This window comes from Ceratotherium simum, chromosome 19, assembly GCF_057802395.1.
Source record: "Ceratotherium simum simum isolate JZ-2026a chromosome 19, ASM5780239v1, whole genome shotgun sequence".
In the NCBI taxonomy this organism is placed as follows: Eukaryota; Metazoa; Chordata; class Mammalia; order Perissodactyla; family Rhinocerotidae; genus Ceratotherium; species Ceratotherium simum.
The window spans coordinates 20,609,116-20,632,660 of NC_141918.1; the positions used below are offsets into that span (position 1 = coordinate 20,609,116).

Below are 23,545 nucleotides of genomic sequence, written 5' to 3' on the forward strand. Positions count from 1 at the left end.
CATAACTGAACCCCAATTGTGCACCAGGGTGCAGGCCTTTCCAAAAGGGGTCCTGGGATCTATGAAATTTAAGGGAAATGTCTGGGTGTCTAAGTGTTCCCATTATTCTGCCACAGTCAGCAAGTTCTTTAAAGGTTCTATGATATTAGAGATGGTGTGCCCAAGGCTCTCAGGGGCCCAGTCAGCTTGAAAGTCTCTTTTCTGACTTAGCCAAATAGAGTTCATGACTTAAAACCAAGAACAAACCAACCTAGGTTTTGTGTTAATATTCACAACTTTGTGTATAGGTTTTGCTGCTATGATTATTTATTATCTAATGCATGGAGGGTAATAATCATCCAGTATGAGGCTTAGTAAGCTCTTCTCACTAGGGGCTCAGTTCTGTTACCAGAGAATAATAGGCGCAAGGTGGCCTAAAAAAAATATGAACTTTGGCGTTAGGCCTAGATTTGAATCCAAGCTATGCCTGAAAATGTTAATCTCTTGGGATCATATTTTCCTCATTTGGAGAAGGGAAGCAATATTGTGAATTAAAATAGATAAAGTGTATCTTGACTACAATAAGTGGCCAAAAACATGGCACCTATTATTATTATTATTACTATCAGCATACATTTATGCTGAGAGTTAAAGTTATAACTATAAATGCTTTCAAATTCCTCAGAAGAAAGGCTTCATCCTTGGCAAGTATTACAAATAATGAAAGCTTACATAGAAAGGAAGCTGGTTTACATAATCATCTGGTCAATTGATTATTAGTCCCTTTTGAGAAGTTTAAAAACAGATACAGTGAAAAACAGAGATAAATATTGTGCCCTGTGATTATGCAAATTTGAATATAACGCAATTAGAATGTGTATCCCAACCTCTGTAACAAGCCTATTCTTGGTTATTTTACTAACCTTAACACTGAGATTTACGTGATTGAATTTTTTGGACCAGAACTACAGCATCATAGAAGGATTTTGTTATATTTTAAATTTGGATATTGCCATTCTAATGGTCTTTTGATGTGTCAGTTTGGCTAGGGGACAGCCCCCAGTTATTCCATCAAATACCAATCTAGGTGTTGCTGTGAAGTTATTTTGTAGATGTGATAAAAGTTCATAATCAGTCCATATTAACTAAGAGATTATCCTACATAATCTGAGTGGGCCTGATTCAATCAATTGAAAGGCCTTAAAAGCAGAACTGAAGCTTCCCTGAGGAAGAAGAAATTCCATCTGCGGACAGCAGCTTCAGGCTGTGCCTGCAATTTCCAGCCTGCCTTGCCTGATGACATGCCCTTTGTATGTCATATCTACCTAGCCAGCCCCACAATCACGTAAGCCAATTCTTGCAATAAATCTCTTGATAATTATCTTCCACTAGTTCTGTTTCTCTGTAAACACTGATACAGCCATGAAGTGGTTATTTTTTCTTTTTGCATTATATCTAATTGACTGCACCTTGATTTAAGGTACAAATTGCTCCTAAAGGTTCTCTTTATTATGAATGAGTTGAGCGGGAAAATGTTTCTAATTCAACATGTTCCTCTCTTTGGCTATATCTCTCTTACTTTTTTGTTTCAGGAGGAACTATCAAACGTTGATTCAATGACAACCTTCTTTGGTAAATCAACCTTCTTTTATAACAAAAAGAAGAAATATATTTAGCTATTGCATATGAGTGAAAAAGAAGAGAAAATAAAACCTCATATCTAATTGGCAAAAAATTGAAACTCTTATATACAAATAAATGATATTTCCTATGGATTTAAAAGTGGATTTTAGAAAGGCCTTAGATTTTAGAAATGGAAGTTCAGTATGAAATCATTTCATCAAAATAGGAGCAGACACTGTCATTGCTTTGCCAAGTGACAATCTAATTTTAAATGACTCATAAGTAAAATTTTCATAACTCTTCTAGACAGAATTTCTTAAAACTGTTTCTTAACACTAATGCTCTTTCGCCAAGTTTCATTTCATCCTTAACTACTCTGAGAACTTCTAAAACTAGAATATAGTTACATACACTCAGACTTTGAGAGCTAATTTAAAAACAAGAACCCAAAGGAAGCAGGATTTGAAACTAAACTCAGATTTTAATTTGACAAAAGTATTATTCATGACAATTTTTCTAAGATAAGATGAAGTAGTCCTTTAAAAAAAACTCCACTTTCAGAAATGTTAAATGTTTATTCACTTTCTCATTGGGAGCATTTTTCCCATTTGGAATAAGACTATGCACAAATAACCATACGTTCTGATTTTTGAATATTAACAACCCAAAATTAAAAGCGTTTCTTTTTTCATACAGGTCAGGTTCTATCATAAAATAAATTAATTTTAATTACAAAGGACTAGAACCAATATATATCTAAAATGTATTACCATTTACTTGTAATAACAAACATGTGCTTTGATATTTTTATTATTATAAAAACTGAGTTTTCAATGAAGGCAGTTTAACAGGACTATGGTTGTGAAAATAAATTTGAATTAAGCACTCCTTTAAACTTAAACTAAAAATCATGGTAGAATAAAATGTCAAGCAAGTGAAAATTTTTCTGTGATATATACATAAATATTTTCATGTAAACAAAAGCAAAGATCCAGAAAAAATTAAATTAAACATCTTTGTCAGCAACCAAAATACATAGATTAAAAAGATTATTTTCTTCATGCTTCCATTGAACATGACTGGCATAAGCAGAGCAATAGAAATTAGATGAATCTTTACATTGCCCTCCTACTCTTCAAGAGGTTACACACAATAAAGACATCTCTTTAGGAGAAGACAGTAGAGGAATTAGACTCCTGAAAGTCATGACTTTCAAATATTTTTGCTCTTTTGGCTCTACTGTGAAACCATATGGTTTATTAGAATTTTGCCAGTTGAAAGAAGTTGTAAAGCTGACACTGGCGAGACACAGCACTAACACACGTGGCAGAAAATTAGGCACAATGATACGTAGATTTTCCTCTCGATGCAGATTATCCATGCACTAGGAGATAATGGCTTCCAACACAAAACCAACATTTTCGGATAAAACAGACAATATTTAAATGGGTATATTTTCAACAGGAGTGCTTCCTGAAGTGTGTGCCCCAGGGATCATTTCCATCAGAATCAGGCAGAGTGCTCAACAAAATAAAAGGGTGCACTGCTGGGCCCTCTGCAGACCCTCTGGGGACCCTGGGCAGCTATATTGTTAACAAACTCCCCCGGGAATACTTAGACACATACTCACATTAAAGTTTGAATATCACTATTCCAGACTATCGGGGATTTCTTTTGACCACAAATATTTCACTATCTCTTTCATGCTTCTTACTTGTTAGCCAGAAGAAAAATAAAAACAAAAACATTTCTGATTATGTCAGTCACCAGTGATAATTAGTAGCGGTATTTTTTTTTCCCCTCAAGAAAATATAGGGAAATAGGAAACATATGATTCCGCACCTAAGTTTTTCAAAGGTACACCATGGTACTTCTTTTTTTTTAAAGCTTTCAAAATGTATACATAATAAAAATGTTCAAAATGATTTGTAAACTGTCATCTGATCAAGATTATCCAGTGTAAAGAGAACTGCTGTTCAGTGTTGCTTCTGAATTCTCACAAATGCCCCTCGTCGTCTTCTTTCACAAACACCGAGCATCTCAGCAGGCACCCCAGAGCTCTCACCAAATGATGCACTGCTACCAGGCAGCACACAAGTACCTAATGACGGCTCAGAAACAAGGACAAAGAAAGCAAATCTCAGTTTCAACTCCAACCACAAAAGGAGTCTCAAGACCTACTGCCAGTATGTCAGATGAATACAGATCGTCCTGACTTTCCTTAAAGTCTAATTTCAAATATACCTATGAATATCTGCTTGAAATCAAGTTTATATTGAAAATGGAAAGCATGATACACTTCGATGTGCTACTAGTATCTACTACAGTGTTTATGTTCTATAAGGTCCCTATGGACAAAAGCAATTTTACCTGTGAATAATATAAATTAGAAACCAAAGAGGTAGGTAACTATCATCCGAAGATGACCCCAAAACAACATGTTGAATAATATGCTTGAGTCCCCCAAGAGTTCTTTCACTAGAAAATGAGTTCCAATACATTACAATTGCCTTAATAGCTGGTTTCCCACGTCTTTCGGGATGTCACCAACCTTCCAAAGTCCCAACTCCTGATACCGTGCCACGTGCCCTTCAGATGTTCAATTTCAAGAAATAGCTAATGAAGTAAAATGTAAAGAAGTAATACTAAAGACCAAAGAGTGATGCTGACATCAGCTGAGCTCTTCAAAGATCTCCACTCTCACATGGAGAAAAGCACACTAAAACTGGGTAAGACCTTAAAGATTCATCAAATCAAATTCTGGTTGTACAACTGAAGAAACAAGAGGCTCATTTTCCCCCCTGGCTCATTAAGCACTAAAATTCTGATAGGATGCTATAAATCCAAAAAGTGTTCATGGTTAACTTACCTATTGATAAAGCCCATGATGTAGGCAAGAGGCTACACTTTCAGCCCTTATGGCCTTAGTCTGCAGCCCCATCCCTGCTGACTGTTTTATAAAGTGTTATCAGTGTTTACAGAGAGAAGGGGACCAAAGGCTCTGGATGCACCTATAGGGGCAGATCATCTGCAAGAGAAAAATAATTTGAAACCCCAGACATGTCCTACTAAAACTTCCTCTCCACTCAGACCAGGGCTTATCTCTGCGTCTTTGTAGGAGACACACTTCTGAGCACATTCATCGACTCCAGCTCTGCTATTCGCAAGCAATGGGGCAACAGTGCTGTTCTGCCCAGAACGTTTAGAAACAACTGGACAACTGGAAACCTCTGAACCCGCAAGGCCAAGACTTACATACAGCTGTCCATAACTTCTCCATAAGTGTCAGTCACTTGTTTTGCAAACCAAAAAATCACCTCATTTCCTTATAGCCTTATTTATCTAAGATTTTAAAGTTCCACTGTAAAAGAGTGGTTGTGAGTGATTTTTTTTTTTTCTATTTTCCAGACTTTATGTAATGGTTGCAGGTTTCTTTTGGCAATAAAAAAAAAAAAATGAAGCTATTTTTAAAAAGAAGGTTTTAGCCTACAAAATTAAAAGGATACGCAGAGGTCCCTCCTATGAATTAGGTGTCTATGTGGCACAGTAGAACAGCACAGTCTCAGGACTCTGACAGGTTTTGTTGGATTCCAGCTCTACCACTAACCTTGAGCAGGATTTTAGTCTCTCTGAGACTTGCTTTCTTCATCTGTAAAAAGGAAAAAATAATACCTACCTCACAGGATGCTGTGAGGATAAAATGATGCACTGCGCCTGGCACATGGTAGGTGTCCAGTCCCCACTGGACTCAGTGAGAAATCCTTGAGTCAAAGGAATCACTGCAGCCCACACAGCCACCCCCTCACTACAACCCATTTAAATCTGCAAGCGTAACCTGTCTCCTCGACTTTGCCCTATTGCTCTAAAGAATCACTATTGTGCTTAGAAAAATTTCTACATTTTTATGTTCTCTCCTTTAAAACTGTATATGCAGATAGAACATTTCTTAAAAACTGTCTTCCTAGAAATGATAATGTAAGGTTTCCAAAAGCACAACATGTCGTGTATAAAAACAATTCTGAAAAATATGACAAATCCGTTTGTACATTGTTTCTTAAAGTGCACCAAAGTAAATATTAATGACCTTTAAAATGTCACTAACCCCCTTAGGTTATTTTTTTAAATAAAAGTAAATATTTATCAACTGATACGTAGGTGGTTTTTGGCTCCAATGTGATGGAAAAAAGCAGCAGTGTCATCCAGAAAAAAAGAATTGACAAACTTAACTAAGCGTCCCTTAGCAGCATACAAAACACCTAGAATTCAACGTAACTGCAGGCTCAATAAAGCACAATCCTGATTCCTACCTCAAAACAAAATCAGTCAAAGAAACAAAAAACCATCTCCCCATCCTAAATCAAGGATTTCTCTTGAACCCTGGAGGTAATATTTGTGATCACTTCCCTATTGTGTATCCTTGGTAACAGAACTATAACTAATCACCACTCTTTCTTTACACTGCACATACACACCTACACACAAACCCTATAAAAAACAGTGAAGTGTAAGTGGAGAAGCCACGTGAAAGAAAATTCACAGTCAGATAAAGAACAACCATCACCCAAAATGTCAGGCAGTTCCATAGTCACACCACCGTCCGATGTTCCCCACACACGTAGACAGCACTGGGGCGGATCCGGCGCCTTGTGTGACCAGGGAGCCGTGGCAAAAACTTGAAGGACTTAGGCATCATGTCCAGGCAGGCGTCATGGAATTTCTTAATCCTCCAGTAGTAAATCAGTGGGTTCAAGGCAGACTTGAGGTAGCAGAGCCAGAGCAGCCAGGTGCTAATCTCAAAAAAGTTGTGCTTATAGTAAAAGTGCTCACTGAATGTTGCCACAAGGCTGTAAGTGGTGAAGGGGGCCCAGCAGACGATGAAGACGGCAAAGAGAATCAAAATGGTGGTGAAGGCACGTGTTTTAAAGCCCATGTCAACGCTCATCTGGAAGGGTCTCTGTAGACTCATGAGACCCAGTTTGCTGGCCTGGCTGAGGCATATACCCTCAGGGTAGCTATGGATCCTCAAGGCATTGTGCCGAAGCGTGTTGAGTATGCCCATAAATGAATACAGTATCACCAGGAAGGGTATGAAGAAAGAAATGAGAGAAATCAAAATCACGTAAGCCTGGTAACCTGGATTGGTTGTGTACCCAAACACGCACTGAGGGGCTCGGGAAGGTATCTGCAGGTCAGGGTTTCCCACAGCCAAAGGAAAAGCAATACAAAAGGAAGTCGCCCAAGAAACTGCAATTAGAACCTTAGCCCTATATGGATTTAGCTTATCCTGCCTCTGGACTATAATAAGGAACCTATCAATGCTAATGATGAGCAGGATGGCTACTCCCTCTATCACGAACAACCAGAAAAACATAGCAGATACCCTACAGAAGAATTTCCCAAAAATCCATCTGGTAGTAAGAATGGTTACCAAGGCAAAGGGCATGTTGAGCACTGTAAGCAACATGTCTGCAAACGCCAGGCTGGCCAGGAGGATGTTAATTGCAGATCGCATGGCAGCTTTTTGGTAAACCATGAGGCAAACAACCAAGTTCCCAAGAAAAGACACAAACAAAATAAATATCATTATAGCAGAAAGGATGATCTGGAGAGGCAAGTTTAGGCTCTTAAAAACTGCTGGTGTTAGGGGCACAGCTGTGCTATTCACTGTCAAGGAACTCATCCCAGTGGGAGCCATGGTTTCAAAACCGGATCTAAGCAGTGGACCAATGCCAGGATGCTGGAATGGTGGAGGGGCCGTAATATTCATGTACGTGTTTTCATAGACTACGAACGTCGAGTTGGTTGCCCCAGTATGGGATGCAGTCAGCACTGCGGAGAAGACCATGGTTTCAGTAGGATGGAAGGCTGCAGCAGACATGTGGGGGTTCTTCAGGCATTTCAATACAGAGCAGCAGCATCATGTTTCACTGATGGGCTTCAAAACACATTCTGGAAAACGGACAAAGAGTTCCATCTTCCACAGGAGTCCTGTTGCCTGAAAACAAGCCTGAAACAGCAAAAAGTAATTGAGAAACGGGCTTTGTAAATATCATTTGACTTCTTACCTTTCATCATGAAGGATCAGTTTTGCTCTATTTAACCCTTTAAAAAATACTCAAGTCTCTAACCTGGTCAGCACTAAAATATTGTTGTTCTGTTGTTTTATTTTTAGTCAAACATGATGGAAATTTCACGACATTAATATATAAAGTGAAAGTGAGAAGCATCAAAATGTATTACTGCCTCAAAGGCAAAAGTTATAATCTTATTGTTAATTTTTCTTTTAAATTTCCAGTAGTGGCATGACCTTTCCACAGTCACTATTAAAACAGATTTTATTATCTGGTTGTCCTGAGAGTACTAATATTTTTGTTAATAGCTTTTGGTACAGGTTCATACTCCATTTTTACATGAGCACAAAACTAGCTGCAAAGAACCCTGAACTCAGTTTCCTATTTAACACATGATAATGACACACTTTTGTTCTAACACCCTTATAAGTAGGTACTAGGTTATTGTCTCTGAAGGTCTGAAACAGTTTCCTGGCTTTCTATTTTTTTTGTATTTCTTCCCAGAAATCCCACCACCAACCATACTAGAGAAGTTATTCAACTGGAGAAGAAAAATTATACTAAAAAGTCTTGGTCGTATTTTCAAGACTTCTTTGTTATTCCTAAAGCTCTCTTTGCTTCTCTTATTCTCTCTTCTTTCCCAGGCCCAGCCATTGCCATCCTTTATTTTGTGGTATATATACTTCTATCTTCTCAATTTCTTCTTCCTAAAACCAACCTTATCATGTGTTAGCAACTTGATAGAAGATGTCAACCAAATAATAAAGATGGAAATTCTAAAGGAGATGACCAGAAAAACATTCAGGTGTGAAGAATTTATTCCAGAAAACTTACAAAGATATCTGCTCCAAAAAATTTTCTTACCACCTATCGCTTTTCCTAACCCCTAACTTCTTACCAATTGCTGCAATCCTAGAGTTTTCTGTAACGGACTTTCTTAATTTACTATATTACTAACCCACTTTGTGGTGTGGGTTCTTTCTTCTTTACTGGAGAGGTAACCTCTTTAATTAGAAAGAATTCTCTTTGGATTTCTAGGTAGATTCCTTTAATAAGTCCCAAATACTTGGGAAAAAATAAATGCACAGAAGTTTAAAACAACTCTGTCACTTGTTCACTATTTGGACTTAGAATTAATCATCGATTTTAGGGGTAAATGCCAAATGTTCATTTATTCATTTCTCGGGGTACGGAGGGTAGAGGCATCCCATTTGCGAGACCCAAGATCCAGCACTGTAGCCAAATCATGGGCTCTCTACCATACCTGTATCTCTCTACAATCCCCTCTTTGTTATCCAGGGCTGCCTTTATGAATACGGAGAATATTGATCTATTTGTTCAAAATATTAATTTTACTATTTACTCTCACTTTTACAGCTGAATTTCTTTGTCCCTGCTCGATTTTATTCATTTTCACATATTCACTTTGAAATGCAAAACATACCTGGATAAGAGGCCACACTAAGCCCATGACTCTCAAACTTCATTAACCACAAGCGGCCAGTGAGGAGCAGGCAGTGGCAGCTGGAAAGCTTTATGCACGATCACCAAAGGTCTCTTTAGAGCCACCAAAATATACATCCATAAGAATAAAGACTGTGCTTGCTACGTAAATCAGCCTCAATACAAGTCTATCTCTAGAGAAAAATAATAAACAGGCAAATGTGTATCTTAAGCCTAATGTAACAGCCATAATCGTGCTTGACCAAGTAAACAAACATATATCCATCCTGAAGTGTAAACACTTGATTTTTTTTATTGAAGTATAATTAACATATAACATTAATTTCGTTTCAGGTGTGCAACATAATGATTTGATATTTGTATACATTGTAAAGTGATCACCACGATAAGTCTAGTTAACATCTATCACCATACATAGCTACAAAAAATTTTTTCTTGTGATGAGGACTTTTATGATCTACACTGTTATCAACTTCAAAATATGCAATATAGTATTATTAACTATAGTCACAATGCTGCACATTACATCCCCATGACTTATTTATTTTATAACTGGAAGTTTGTGCCATTTGACCTCCTTTCACCCACCCCCACCCCCTGCCTCTGGAAACCACCAATCTGTTCTCTGTATCTATGAGCTTGGGGTTTTTTTTGGTGGTGTTGCTGTTTTCTAGATTACATATATAAGTGAGATCATATGGTATTTGTCTTTCTCTGTCTGACTTATTTCACTTAAAATAATGCCCTCAAGGTCCATCCATGTTGTCACAAATGGCAAGATTTCGTTTTTTTATGGCTGAATAATATTCCATTGTATATACATATACACACACAATTTCTTTATCCATTCGTCCATCAATGGACACCTAGCTTGCCTATCGTAAATAATGCTGCAATGAACATGGAGGTGAATATATCTTTTTGAGTTAGTGTTTTCATTTTCTTTGGATAAACACCCAGAAGTGCAATTGCTGGATCATATGGTAGTTCTAGTTTTAATTTTTTGTGGAACCTCCATACTGTTTTCCATAGTGCCTACACCAATTCACTTTCCCACCAACAGTACACAAGGGTTCCCTTTTCTCCACATCCTCATCAATACTTGTTATTTCTTGTCTTTTTGATAATGGCCACTCTAACAGGTATGAGGTGATATCTCAATGTGGTTTTGATTTGCACTTCCCTGACGATCAGTGATGTTGAGCATCTTTTCATGTACCTGTTGGCCATCTGTATGTCTTCTTCAGATCTTCTGCTCATCTTTTAATTGGATTGTTTGGTTTTTAGCAATTGAATTGTATGAGTTATTTATAAATTTTGGATAGTGACCCCTTATTAGATATATGATTTGCAGATATTTTCTCCCATTCAGTAGGCTGCCTTTTCATTTTTTTGAGGGAAAACACTTAGTTTCCGTGATCATGTTGAGGAAAAAACAAAAAAAATGGAATGGCGTCAAACCAAAACCACAATTTAAAAGACGCTTTTTAGGTTGTTATATATACATATAGTCATAATATTTTTCTGCCATCAAAGCCTCCCATTACCACAAAACTTCTAACTCAATTCATTCAGTTATTCATTCATCAAATATTCATGTAAGAACCTAGTATGTGCCGGACACCAGAGACACAGCAATGAACAAATGCTTCCCGGATTTCTGGTTAAACAGGGTAGACCGACCGTAGACCCTGCTTCTCAAAATCACATTGAAATGACAGCAAAGGGATTTTTAAAACAAAATGTGCAACCACAAAGGACAGGAGGTATGAATGAAAGGTCCATCAATAGATAAGGAATTATTTTTTAATGTTTTAAGGCAAAAAGCAGATGGTGGTGTGGTAACTGACTTAACAGAACAGAACAGAGAACTCTTTATCCTCAATACTTCCAGGGAAATATGCTGAGAAGAAGCTGACACACTCTGTAGGATCCTCAGAGAAGCTCTGAATTGGAAGGTAGCAGTTACCACAGAGAGTGTGGGTGGAGCTAAAAACTGGAAAATTAACTGAAAATCTACATACAGAGCTCTGGAACCCCACTCCATGCCTGGGTCTCCGCTCCTCTGAGCAACCACATGAAAGCACACACCCCCATTCCAATAGTCAAGGACTGTGGGACAAGTGAACCTGATAATTACCAAACTTGAGAATATTAGTGCCGAGCCAAGAACAGGGAGACTGAGTGAACGTCTGCACACTCAAGATGAGAACCTAGCCCCTTCTCCACCCTGTTCCCAGAGTGCCAGCAGCCAGGCATATGCTACCCATGCAGGATTGAACAGCTTGTCTTTCAACTAAAAGACGAAACTAAAAAGCCCTAGAGGAAAAAATTCTAGACACTAACATTTGGTGGTACCCAGCCACCCTGTACGCTGAGACCCACCATCAAGCCCAACTCGTACACACAGCTTCTAATCAGCTTTTCAGTGCCTATTAAATACAAATGGTCAATTTCCATAATATATAAAGTCCACAAAGGGATTGAACAAAAGCAATGTTGTAGTTAAACATTAAGGAAAAAAACTGAAATTTATAATATTGGGGAACATAGCATGCATGGACTTAATACTGCCTTTGCCCTGATATCTGTACAGTGCTCTTCATTCATTATACTCCTGGCTCACCAGAATGTAAATATTCTCTGGGCTTCTTCCTTTTCTTACTGAGAAGCATAATAATCAAAGCAGTGCTTTTGAATGCACATAGTAACTATGTTAAAAGATTCTTCCCTCTCAGGACTTCTGATCAAATACCACTGTGATATGGTTTCTTCTAAATTTTACATAAAACTAAATAAAAGTTTTATATTTAAAATCTGTATTGCCAATGAAAATGGGACAGTAGCAACAGGAAAACTAGAAAATTAGCTTCAGTTGGCAACATTTGCATAACGGTCCTAATGTTAAATCTAATCTAGACTAGTCTTTATTTGCCACTTGGTAGAAAGGTTTACTACATTTCCAAGCAAGCAAAACTTAAAATTATGTGTGAATGCGTGCATCTACGTATATACACACCCCACACACGTATGCACAATGTAAAACTCACATATTGCAGAAGCAACTGGATTTATGATTCTTTTGTTCTCTCATCTTATAGCATCTACAGAAACCACATTGGGGTATTTAGGCTAATGATGTAAGTAAAGTGTTTCATGTTTAGAGCATGCCAGAATGTCACAGTTACTGGGGCTTCAGTGGCTGGAATGGGCAGTGGAGGCTGCAGTATTCTCTTGGTCTGCATCCCTTGGTCTTATCTGCTACTGCAATGCTTTAGATACTTGTTTTATTCTCTGAAAAGATTCTATTCTTCAAGAAAGCAGAGACTGATGTTAGTAATCTCATTGCCCTCTATGACTACTATGCTTTGCATACAGCCTAATAAATACTTGGTAAATTAAATTCATTTGCACTGTTTTGTGAGATCAGAGAACTTCTTCTTCACTCATTTTAATATTTATTTATATGACATACTTTTAAAATACTTTTAAGTGCACATACTTTTAAAAATAATCAAACGAGTTTTAAAATGACAGTCAAACCCTGTACCACCTTCACCATTACATTCCTGTTTCCTGAGGCAGCCATTTTTAATTATTTGAAAGGTTTTTTCCAAGTACTTATTCTTTACATATCTAAATAATATGAAGAAATTGCTACTTTTTGATTTATCAATATTATATATTAACTCCTGATTTCCTGTTAGAATAGATGAAGGTTTAGTTGTCACAGCATTTCCAAATTATTTCTCCTCCTTTCATATCACCAAAATCTTTACTTGAAAATTTTGAATTACAGTAGAAGTTAAAGTAATTTAAATACTTTAGTTATATATTTATTTTATATATATTTATATATAAAATAATTATATATATTTAATTATATATTATTTAAATTACTTTAATTATATAATTAAAGAATATAATTCAAGTATTTACATAAATAGTATATTTACTGATAAGCCAGTAGAATATTGTCCTTTCTGTTATAAATTTTGGATTTCCTAGAATAACAATTTTTATTTTCAATTTTTAAAAATAACTATCAATGATTTTTTTCACCTACTCCACAGATAGATTTTATACCTAGAAGTATTATATTTTGAAAGGTCAGATTTTTCAACTACATTTATATTCCCAAACTTGAGCCAGTATACAGACCTAGAGTCACTTGAGTAAAATGAAGGCAGGTCCCCTTGAGGAAGGACCTTGCTACACAGCCAAAACTTTACACTGTAAATCTCCCTCCCAATCTTCCCCCCAAAACCTGCAGCCAATTACCAGGGTGACTATACATTGGGGAAGGGGAGATAATCAGAATTTTGTGGGATTGTTGAACATGGCTCTGAAATGACACTCATTGCTAGAGACCCAAAATGGTACTATGTTCCACCTCTCAGAGTAGAGGCTCATGGAGATTATGTGATTAACGGAGTTTGGGCTCAGCTCCAAATCCCACTCACACCATCATTATTTTCCCAGTTCTGAAATGCAGAGTTGGAACAGACATACTCAGCAGCCGACAGATTCCCCGCTGGTTCCCTGACATGTGGCGTAAGGGCTATAATGGTAAGAAAGGTCAAGTGTAAACTCCTAGAACTACCTCTACCTATAAAAATAGTTAACCAAAAGCAACATTTCATTTCTGTAGAGACTGCAAAACTTAGGGTCACCATCAAGGACTGAAGGATGAAAGTGATCATTCCTATCACATCCACATTCAACTAGCCTGTTTGGCCTTACAGAAAACAGATGGATTTTGTAGAGTACAGCTGCTGTACCAGATGTGATTTCATTGCTGGAGTAAATCAACACATTCCTGGCATCTGGCACACAGCTACTGATTGGCAGATTATTATTTTTTTCTTTATATGTGTTAGCAAAGAACGCCTGAGCAGTCTGCCTCCAGCTGGCACCCTCCTATCCTACCTCAGGGCCCCATCAGCCCTCCAGCACACTGTCATAATCTAGTCCACAGGGGCCTTCACTGCCTCTCCATTCCATAGAATGCCATGCTTTCCATTACATGCTGACTGAACAGTAAGTAGTAACCACCCCATACACCTTGGTAAGACACATATGTGCTAGAGGGTGGGGAAAGATTCTTACAAAAATTCAAAGGCCTGCTATCTTTGTAAATTTTCTAGGGGTCTTGTAGTATGTCAAGATATCTATTCCAAGGTGATAGCTGGCTCCTCCTACCACTAAAAAATAGGCACAGCACTTAGTAGGCTTTTTTGGATTTTGAAGGCATCATATACCTTATTTGGGTATGTTCTTCTGACCCATTTATCAAGTAGCTTGAAAAGCTGCCAGGTTTGAGTGGGACATTTAATAAAAGAAGACTCAGCAACAGGTCTAGATGGCCATGGCAGCTGCTCTGTCACTTGGGTTATACGACCCAACAGATTCACTGGTGTTTTAAGTCTCCGTGGCAGGTAGGAATTTGACAGGACTGCTATAGGTGAATCACAACACAGACCTTTAGGATTTTGGAACAAAGCTATGCAACATGAGCACTCCACATAAAGTTGGTACTGTCTGACCTTCAGAAGCCATAAAGTTGGATGTGTAACCTGAAGTGGTATATATGAAATCATGCCTGGCAGGTCCTAAGGGCACAGTCAGGTAACAAGAGCAAGTGGCTCAGATTCTTGTAGCTCCTATTCTTTCTACATTGATCCTCTCTTCAAACTTCCATCTGTGGTCTCACCGAGAGGAAATGACCAGTTAACCAAAGAAGAAAAATTCAGGCCTGATTTAGAGATGGTTCTATATAATATGTTGGTGCCACCCAAGAGTGAAGAGTTGTAGTACCATGGCCCCACTCAGAAGCCCTGAAGGACACGGCAAAAGGAAAAATGCCCCAATGGGGGAAGCTTTGAACAGTATACCTCATTGTTCATTTTGAAGGAGACATGCCAGAGCTACAGATTTATACTCATTCGTGAACAGTAGTTAATGGTTTGGCTGGCTGGTCATGTAAATGCTCATCAAAAAGCAACCTGAAAGAGGAGCTAAATAACCAGGTAGACTAGATGACCCATTCTACAGAGGTCAATGAACCTGTTTCTCCACTCTTCTTTTTCCCCAAAGGGCTCATGAACAAAGTGGCCACAGTGGCAGGGATAGATGTTGTACATGGGTTCAGCAATATAAATTTCCACTCACCGAAACCAATCTGGCTACAGCCACTGAATACTCAATCTGACAACATAGAGACCAAAACTCAACTTATTAAATATGTCATCATCCCCTGGAAGCAGCAGCCAGCCATCCGGTGGCACGTTGATTATCTGGACTACTTACATCGTAGAAGACTTTATTGTTACTGGAATACACCCATATCCTGAATAATTTTATCAAATTAAACCGTCAATCATAGTATCAGCATGTTTAGTATCCATGCCCCTTTCTTTCACACAATATCCTACACAACAGAGAAAAATAATCAGAAAGCTAAAAATCAGTACCACTGAAGTTACACTTCTGGAATAAAAACAATGGGAATTCAAAAATAAAACATTTAGAATTTTTTTTAAGTACTCAGAAGCATAAAGGAATAGACATATCAAGATATTCAGTCAGTACTCAAAGAGGGAATTCGTATTCTTAAAGAGAATAAATTCTTTTCTCCTGAGTTTTGTTAGGAAGTACAACATCAAAGAATGTCTTCAGCTTTTTGAATATAAATTAGCTTTTTAAAATTTCACAGAAACTCTATGGGATTATTACTATTATAATCCCCATTTTAAAGATGAGGAAAGTGAACAATTATATGCCAACAAATTAGATAACTTAGAAGAAATGGATCAATTCCTAGAAACATACAACCTACCAAGACTGAATCATGAAGTAACCAAAAATCTGAACAGACCAATAATAAGCAAGGAAATTTAACAGTAATTAAAAATCTCCCAACAAATAAAAGCACAGGACCAGATGGCTTCACTGGTGAACTCTACCAAACATTTAAAGAATTAATACCAATTCTTCTCAAACTCTTCCAAAAAATTGAAGAGGAAGGAACACTTCCAAACTCATTTTACAAGGCCAGTATTACTCTGATATCAAAGCCAGACAAGGACACTACAAGGAAAAAAAATTATAGGCCAACATCCCTGCTGAACGTAGATGCAAAAATCCTCAAAAAAATACTAGTAAATGGAATTAAAGAGCACATTAAAAGGATACACCATGATCAAGTGGGATTTATCCCTGGGATGCAAGGAGGGTTCAACATACATAAATCAATCAGCATGATACACCACATTAACAGAATGAAGGATAAAAATCATATGACTATTGCAATAGATGTAAAAAAACATTTGAAAAAATTCAACATCTTTCATGTAAAAACTCTCAACAAATTTGGTAAAAAAGGAATGTACCTCATCATAATAAAAGCCATGTATAACAAGCCCACAGCTAACATCATACTCTCAAAAGTTAAAAGTCTTTCCTCTAAGATCAGAAACAAGACAAAGATACTTACTCTCACTACTTCTATTCAACACAGTACTGGAAGTCCTAGCCACAGCAATTAGGCAAGAAAAAGAAATAAAATGCATCCAAATCAGAACAGAAGAAGTAAAACTGTCTCTATTTGTAGTTGACGTGATCTTATATAGTGAAAATCGTAAAGACTCCACCAAAAAAACTTGTAGAACTAATAAATAAATTCAGTAAAGCTGCAGGATACAGAATCAACATATAAAAATTAGCTGTGGTTTTGCACGTGGATTGGAAGAATAAATATAGTTAAAATGTCTATATTACCTAAAGCAATCTACAGATTCAATGCAATCCCAATCAGAATCCCAATGACATTCTTCATGGAAATAGAAAAAAGAATACTAAAATTTATATGGGGCAACAAAAGACCCTGAATAGCTAAAGCAATCCTAAGAAAAAAGAACAAAGCAGGAGGCATCACAATCCCCGACTTCAAAACATACTACAAAGCAATAGTAATCAAAACAGCATGGTACTGGTACAAAAACAGACACACAGATCAATGGAACAGAATTGAAAGCCCAGAAATAAAACCACACATGTACGGACAGCTAATTTTTGACAAAGGAGCTAAGAACATACAATGGAGAAAGGAAAGTCTCTTCAATAAATGGTGCTGGGAAAACTGGACAGCCACATGAAAAAGAATGAAAGTGGACCATCTGTTATCACCATTCACAAAAATTAACTCAAAATGGATCAGAGACCTGAAGGTGAGACCTGAAACTATAAAACTCATAGAAGAAAATATAGGCAACACACTATTTGACATTGGTCATAAAGGAATCTTTTCGGATGACATGCCTACCCAGACTAGGGAAACTAAAGAAAAAATAAGCAAGTGGGACTGTATCAGATTAAAGAGCTTCTACAAGATAAACGAAACCAGAAACAAGATGAACAGACAACCCACCAGCTGGGAGAGAATATGTGCAAAACATACATCTGACAAGGGGTTGATCTCCATAATATATAAAGAACTCACACAACTGAACAACAAAAAAACAAACAACCCGATCAAAAAATGGGCAGAGGAAATGAACAGACACTTCTCCAAAGAAGATATACAGATGGCCAATAGGCACATGAAAAGATGTTCAACGTCATTAATCATCAGGGAAATGCAAATCAAAACAACACTAAGATATCACCTCACGCCCGTTAGAATGGCTATAATCACCAAGACAAAAAACAATAAATGTTGGAGAGGATGTGGAGAAACAGCAACCCCCCTCATATACAGCTGGTGGGAATGCAAACTGGTGCAGTCTCTATGGAAAACGGTATGGAGATTCCTCAAAGAATTAAAAATAGAGATACTCTATGATCCAGCCATCCCACTACTGGGAATCTATCCAACGAACCTGAAAACAACAATCCAAAGAGGCTTATGCACCCCTATGTTCACTGCAGCATTATTCACCATAGCCAAGAAGTGGAAGCAACCTAAGTGTCCCTCGACTGATGATTGGATCAAGAAAATGTGTATATATATACAATGGAATACTACTCAGCCATAAAAAAAGACAAAATCGTCCCATTTGCAACAACATAGATGGGCCTGGAGGGTATTATGTTAAGTGAAGTAAGCCAGAAAGAGAAAGACAAACACTGTATGATCTCACTCGTATGTGGAATATAAACCAACGCATGGACAGAGAAAACTGTATTGTGGTTACCAGGGGCAATGGGGGTGGGGGGTGGGCACAAGAGGTGAAAGGAGTCATATATATGGTGATGGACAAACTAAAATATACAACCCAAAATTTCACAATGTTAAAAACTATTAAAACATCAATAAAAAAAAATCAGTTGTGGTTCTATACACTAACAACAAACTATCTGAAAGAGAAATTAAGAAAGCAATCCCATTTACAAAAGCATCCAATTTAACCAAGGAGGTGAAAGATCTACACTGAAAACTATAAGACTTTGATGAAGGAAATTGAAGAAGACACAAATAAATGGAAAGGCATCCCATGCTCATGGATTGGGAGAATTAATATTGTTAAAATAACCATACTACCCAAAGCGATCTATAGATTCAGTGCAATCTCTATAGAAATGCAGATATAAAACCACACCACTGGGTGGTTGTGAGACTTAAATAAGATAGGTAGAAGTGGATTATAAAATACAAAGTGCCATCAAAATACAACATATTATAACCATGATCTTTCTACAGCACTTCAACTATTTTATGCAATCAGTATCTTTATTGTATATCTTTGGTTGGAGTAGAAAGTAGTTCAACTTTTTGAAGGGTAACAAGGAAGTATTTTTCAATAAAAATAAAGAATTTACTTTACTTTAAAAGTACTTTACTTAATAAAAACAAAGAATTTAAATATTTCCTAGAATTCTATATTATAGAAATAACAGCAGCAACATGCAGATAAGGATAATTACTGCAGAATTAAGAGTAAAAAACTAGACCCCTTCTAAATGCTCATCAATAAGATAATAGTTAAATGAAGTATAGTACACACATACTGGAGAATACCATGCAGCTATCACAAACAGTAAATTAATCTATAATAGTGACACCAAAGACTATTCATCATATACTGAGTGAAAAAAATCAATTTGCAGACTGACATAAAACATAGTCCCATTGTTGTGTGTGTATGTAGATGTGGGTCTGTGTGTGTGTATGTGTGTGTATATGTATATGTATAGTCATGCACTGCATAACAACATTTTGGTCAATAACAGACCGCATATGCAACGATAATATTAGTACCATGTAGCCTAGGTGTGTAGTAAGCTATACCATCTAGGTTTGTGTAAGTACTGTAGAAGAGAAAGAAATTTCCCTCTACCCTTCTAGGCTCTTCTGGCTGTTCTGAGAATTAAATTGGCATAAGATAGATTAATAGGAGAAAAATAAACAAAAGTTTAATAACATGTATACATGGGAGAAACCCAAGAAAACCAAGTAACTTGCTAAAATGGCTGAAGCCCTCAACTTAAATACCATCCTCAGCTACAGACAAAGGAAGATGTTGGGGGTGGGGAGAGTCAGGGACCTCAAAGGGAAGGAAGGCAATTCACAAATAGGTAAAAAGGAGCAAACATTTGGAAAACAGTGTTTGGCCACACAGAAACAGAAGGGAGCCCAACAAACAGGCTTTTCTAAGTTCCTCCCTGTCTACCTCCTAGTTTATGTTATGCCAAGGTGATAGCTTGCTTCTTGAGACAGGTTTTTTGATCTGGATTCTTTTAGGCAGTTAAGGGGAAGGTAACAAGAAAAGCTTTCTGAGTCTTTTGTTTCTTAAAAATAATCAGCCTAGGACCAGCCTGGTGGTGTAGCAGTTAAATTCACGCGCTCCACTTCGGCGGCCCGGTGTTCACAGGTTCAGATCCTGGGTGCGGACCTACACACCACTCATCAAGCCATGCTGTGGAAGAGTCTCATATACAAAGTAGAGGAAGATGAGCACAGATGGTAGCTCAGGGCCAATCTCCCTCACCAAAAAAAATATATATAATAATAATAATCACCCTAAAACAATCCTCATGTTAAAGAGACATTTTGAGGTGGCAAATTTCGTTCCCCTTCAGTACACTCTATGATGTTCACACAACAACAAAATCACCTAACAATGCATTTCTCAAAACATATCCCTGTTGTTAAGTGAGGCATGACTGTATACGTGTATATAGATAGATAGATAAACAGAAAATCAGACAGATAAAAGAACATACACCAATCTGATAAAAAGGATTTCTTCTCTGGTGTGAAAAGAAGAGTGCAAAATACATTTTCCATATTCACTTCTGGTTTTGTAGAATTTTTTTTCACACCAAACCAATACTGATCTTTATTATTCGGTCACACTTTTCTTCACCTGTTTCCTATATAAATGTTCTTGAGGATGAAGGCCACAGCCTATCTTCTTTGTCATCTATCAGGCCTAACATAAAGCTATGCACTCTAGTGATGCTTAAAATGCAATAATCATTTACAGCACCCTTTAACCACAGAGAACAGGGTGAGAAGCAAACCATCCAGTTTGCGGATCCTCTCAACAACTGGGCCCAGTGAAGGACCTGGGTTCAAACTTCTCAGGGCTCCTGGCAGAGATCTCCCACCACCCCAGCCCCAGCTCACTGTACATGCTCTAAAGGTTGGCCTTGAGTCCTCTGAGTCCAGGCCCCTGGGGAGGGTCAAGCAGCACCACTTTGAAACAACTGCTGCTCTAGAACTCTTCTATCCCTTAAGGAGTGAAGTAAACACATAATTGGTTGCTGGTAAAGACCAGGGGAGGACTGATGGAATAATCCAAGTGTTCTAGCAAATTCACAACTGAGGGAGTAGAATAAAAACAGGTGAGAATTTGAAATACTGGCCTTACTCAGACTGTCTGCTTTTGTCTTGAACGAAGCAAACGTCTAAAAGAAAGGGAAATGCCTAAGAGAAAGGAGAGCTCTTGTCTTGGGTTCCTGAGCATCTCTCTCCCATTCTGGGCCAGAGGCTCTACTAGAGGAGAAAAAGTGTCACACCACCGTCATTTTCTGATACTTGCCACACTCTTAGACAAGAAGAATTTCACTTAGTCCCAAAGCCTTCTTCCCTCTACACCTATCTTTCTTGTGATTCAGGAAAGAAAGAAAATTGAAAACTAAGAGGAAAGAGATGATGTATAACACATAAATCCATATTCTTTGCCTACACTAGGCCCTTACTACATGTCTAGAGATTCTAACTAGAAAAGAGAAATGGTAGACAAAAAACACACTACAATGGAAGCAAATATACTCTGAGTACACTCTTGAGTTCTGTTATCAGGTAGATGGAACCAGAAATAAAGAACCAGGCATTTCACCTCAGAAGTAGCCCAAATTTCAACTCTATTTCATTAAAAACAAAAAAGAGCAATCACTTTCACTGGACAACCTGCTTTACAACTAAAAAGCATAGTCCACAAATAAATTTATATCACTATAGCAATGTCTACATTTTTTTGGGTTGAATTTTGTTATTTTTTCATTTATCTGTAGGTAAAGTAGAAGGAAACTTTGAAAAACTAACCAAAAGAGAATACGCAACAATTAAGTAGAGTGGATGGGGGAGGGGAGGGCTTATTTAAAGTCATTTTTATAAATAGACAATCATCATTGAATCAAAATTTCACTTATTTTCATGGTATATGTAACTTAAAACCTATAATGCAATAAAGCTAAGAGAAAAAATGCTGTATGCACATTTTAAATATGAATCATAAGCAGTGTTCTATTTATAGCACTGTTCCATTCCCAATATATTTCTAATTCAAACCAGAATATTCACCACAAAAAGAAGAATTTTTCTAACAAATGTGCAAAGGAACATTTAGTTCTTCCATGGACATTTTTTAAATCAGATTATTAAGCATGAGAGTTTATTTGCATTCAGGTTACTTTTCCCCACAAAAACTGAGAAATTAAACTAAATGTCAGCAAGGGTTCTGTTTCAGAGGAGAATATTCTAAGTGACTTCTGACGACAATTATAATGGAAACTCAAGTACCAAGAAAGGTCAGCATTTAATAGAAGAGCAAATTAATTCTAATTAAAAACTAGGAAAATGTATTTTTTAATTGGCTAACAGAAGATTAACCTTCTGGAACCTTTTTAGAAATACAAAAAGCAAAAGAAGTGATGCGCCCCATGGGTGACAGGTTTTGTTCATATTCCTTTTGTTTCCTGTTTCTATTTCTTATTTTTTGGCTCACATTCATTACGTCATTGTTCTGCTGAGAATCTTTACCTGCCTTGAAACTATTATTGGGGAAAATGCAGTCCAATTTAATTTCATCAGCCTTTTTGAATAGTTCAGATATATTACTTACCTGCCATTGATGTTTCTCACAGTGGTGTTTGACTACAAACTCAAAATTTGGAAGGAAATACCAAGTCTTATTAGATAATGAATCTGGAATCTTAAAACAAATAATAAGCCTTCCTCGGTCTATAACTGCTATGTTAAAACTAGAATATCTCCTTATCACCTATAAACCATTTGCATAAGGCAAAGTGAAAACAGGTTTTGTTTTGTTTTCTATACCTAAGGGAATACATAGGCATTCAGATTGAAATCCACACACTAACTAAAAGCAATATAATTTAGTCTGATTTTGAGAAACACATAAAAAAGAAAAAAAAAGGTTTAAAAGCTTCATTCTTTTCCTCTCATGCCATAAGCCATCTCCTCCCTGCCTACTCCTTCAGTTACCGCCTGTGTGCAGATTTCTCACAGCTCTGTTTCCACATCCCAAATCTTACCTCTGAATTCCAGCATCATGTACCCAACTGCTCATTTAACATCGCCACTTGGATATCTCAAAGGTCCCTCAAACTCTGCGTGTCCTAATTAAACTTATAGGGATGGTTCCTTGCTTCTCTAAGCTACCCAACATCAGTGTTCCCATGCTCAGTGACTGGATCGCACCCATCTGGTTATACAAGCCAGAAACCTAAGAGTCACCTTGACATCTGCCTCTCTCAGCTATAATTCATTTGTCCCCCCAAGAACTGTCCATTTTAACTCCTAAATATTGTTCCTATCAGGCCACTTCCCTCCACCCCTCTGCCATCATGGTAGTTGGTAGTTGGTCCAAACTACCAACAGCTCTCAGGAGCTAGGAATTTTTGCCTGGGTTATTCACAGCTGGATTCCCAATACCTATGACTGTGCCTGCCACATACTCAATGTTCAGTAAACACTTGCTAAATGAATAAACAGCCAACTATTCTCTCATCCCCATTCCCTGTTCACTTTGTGAATTCTTATTCTTCCATTACTATGAGAATCTTCCCTGGCCCCATGACTAAGTCAACCCCTACTTCCATTCTATTGTCTCATTTCAACATGTACTTCTCTATGATAATATTCGCTCAGCAGTCATTTT

The 23,545-nt window shown here is 37.3% G+C and overlaps 1 protein-coding gene across 1 annotated transcript in view; it reads right to left on the reverse strand.

Moving 5' to 3' along the window:
- Window positions 1-2,157: 2,157 nt before the first annotated feature.
- GPR63 (G protein-coupled receptor 63) overlaps window positions 2,158-23,545 on the reverse strand; it is a 56,555-nt gene continuing 35,167 nt past the window's right edge. Inside the window, exon 2 of the mRNA XM_087443904.1 lies at window positions 2,158-7,609. Within this exon, the coding sequence (XP_087300030.1) occupies window positions 6,188-7,480 (1,293 nt within the window). The 5' untranslated portion in view covers window positions 7,481-7,609 and the 3' untranslated portion in view covers window positions 2,158-6,187. The remainder of the gene's footprint in view (window positions 7,610-23,545) is intronic.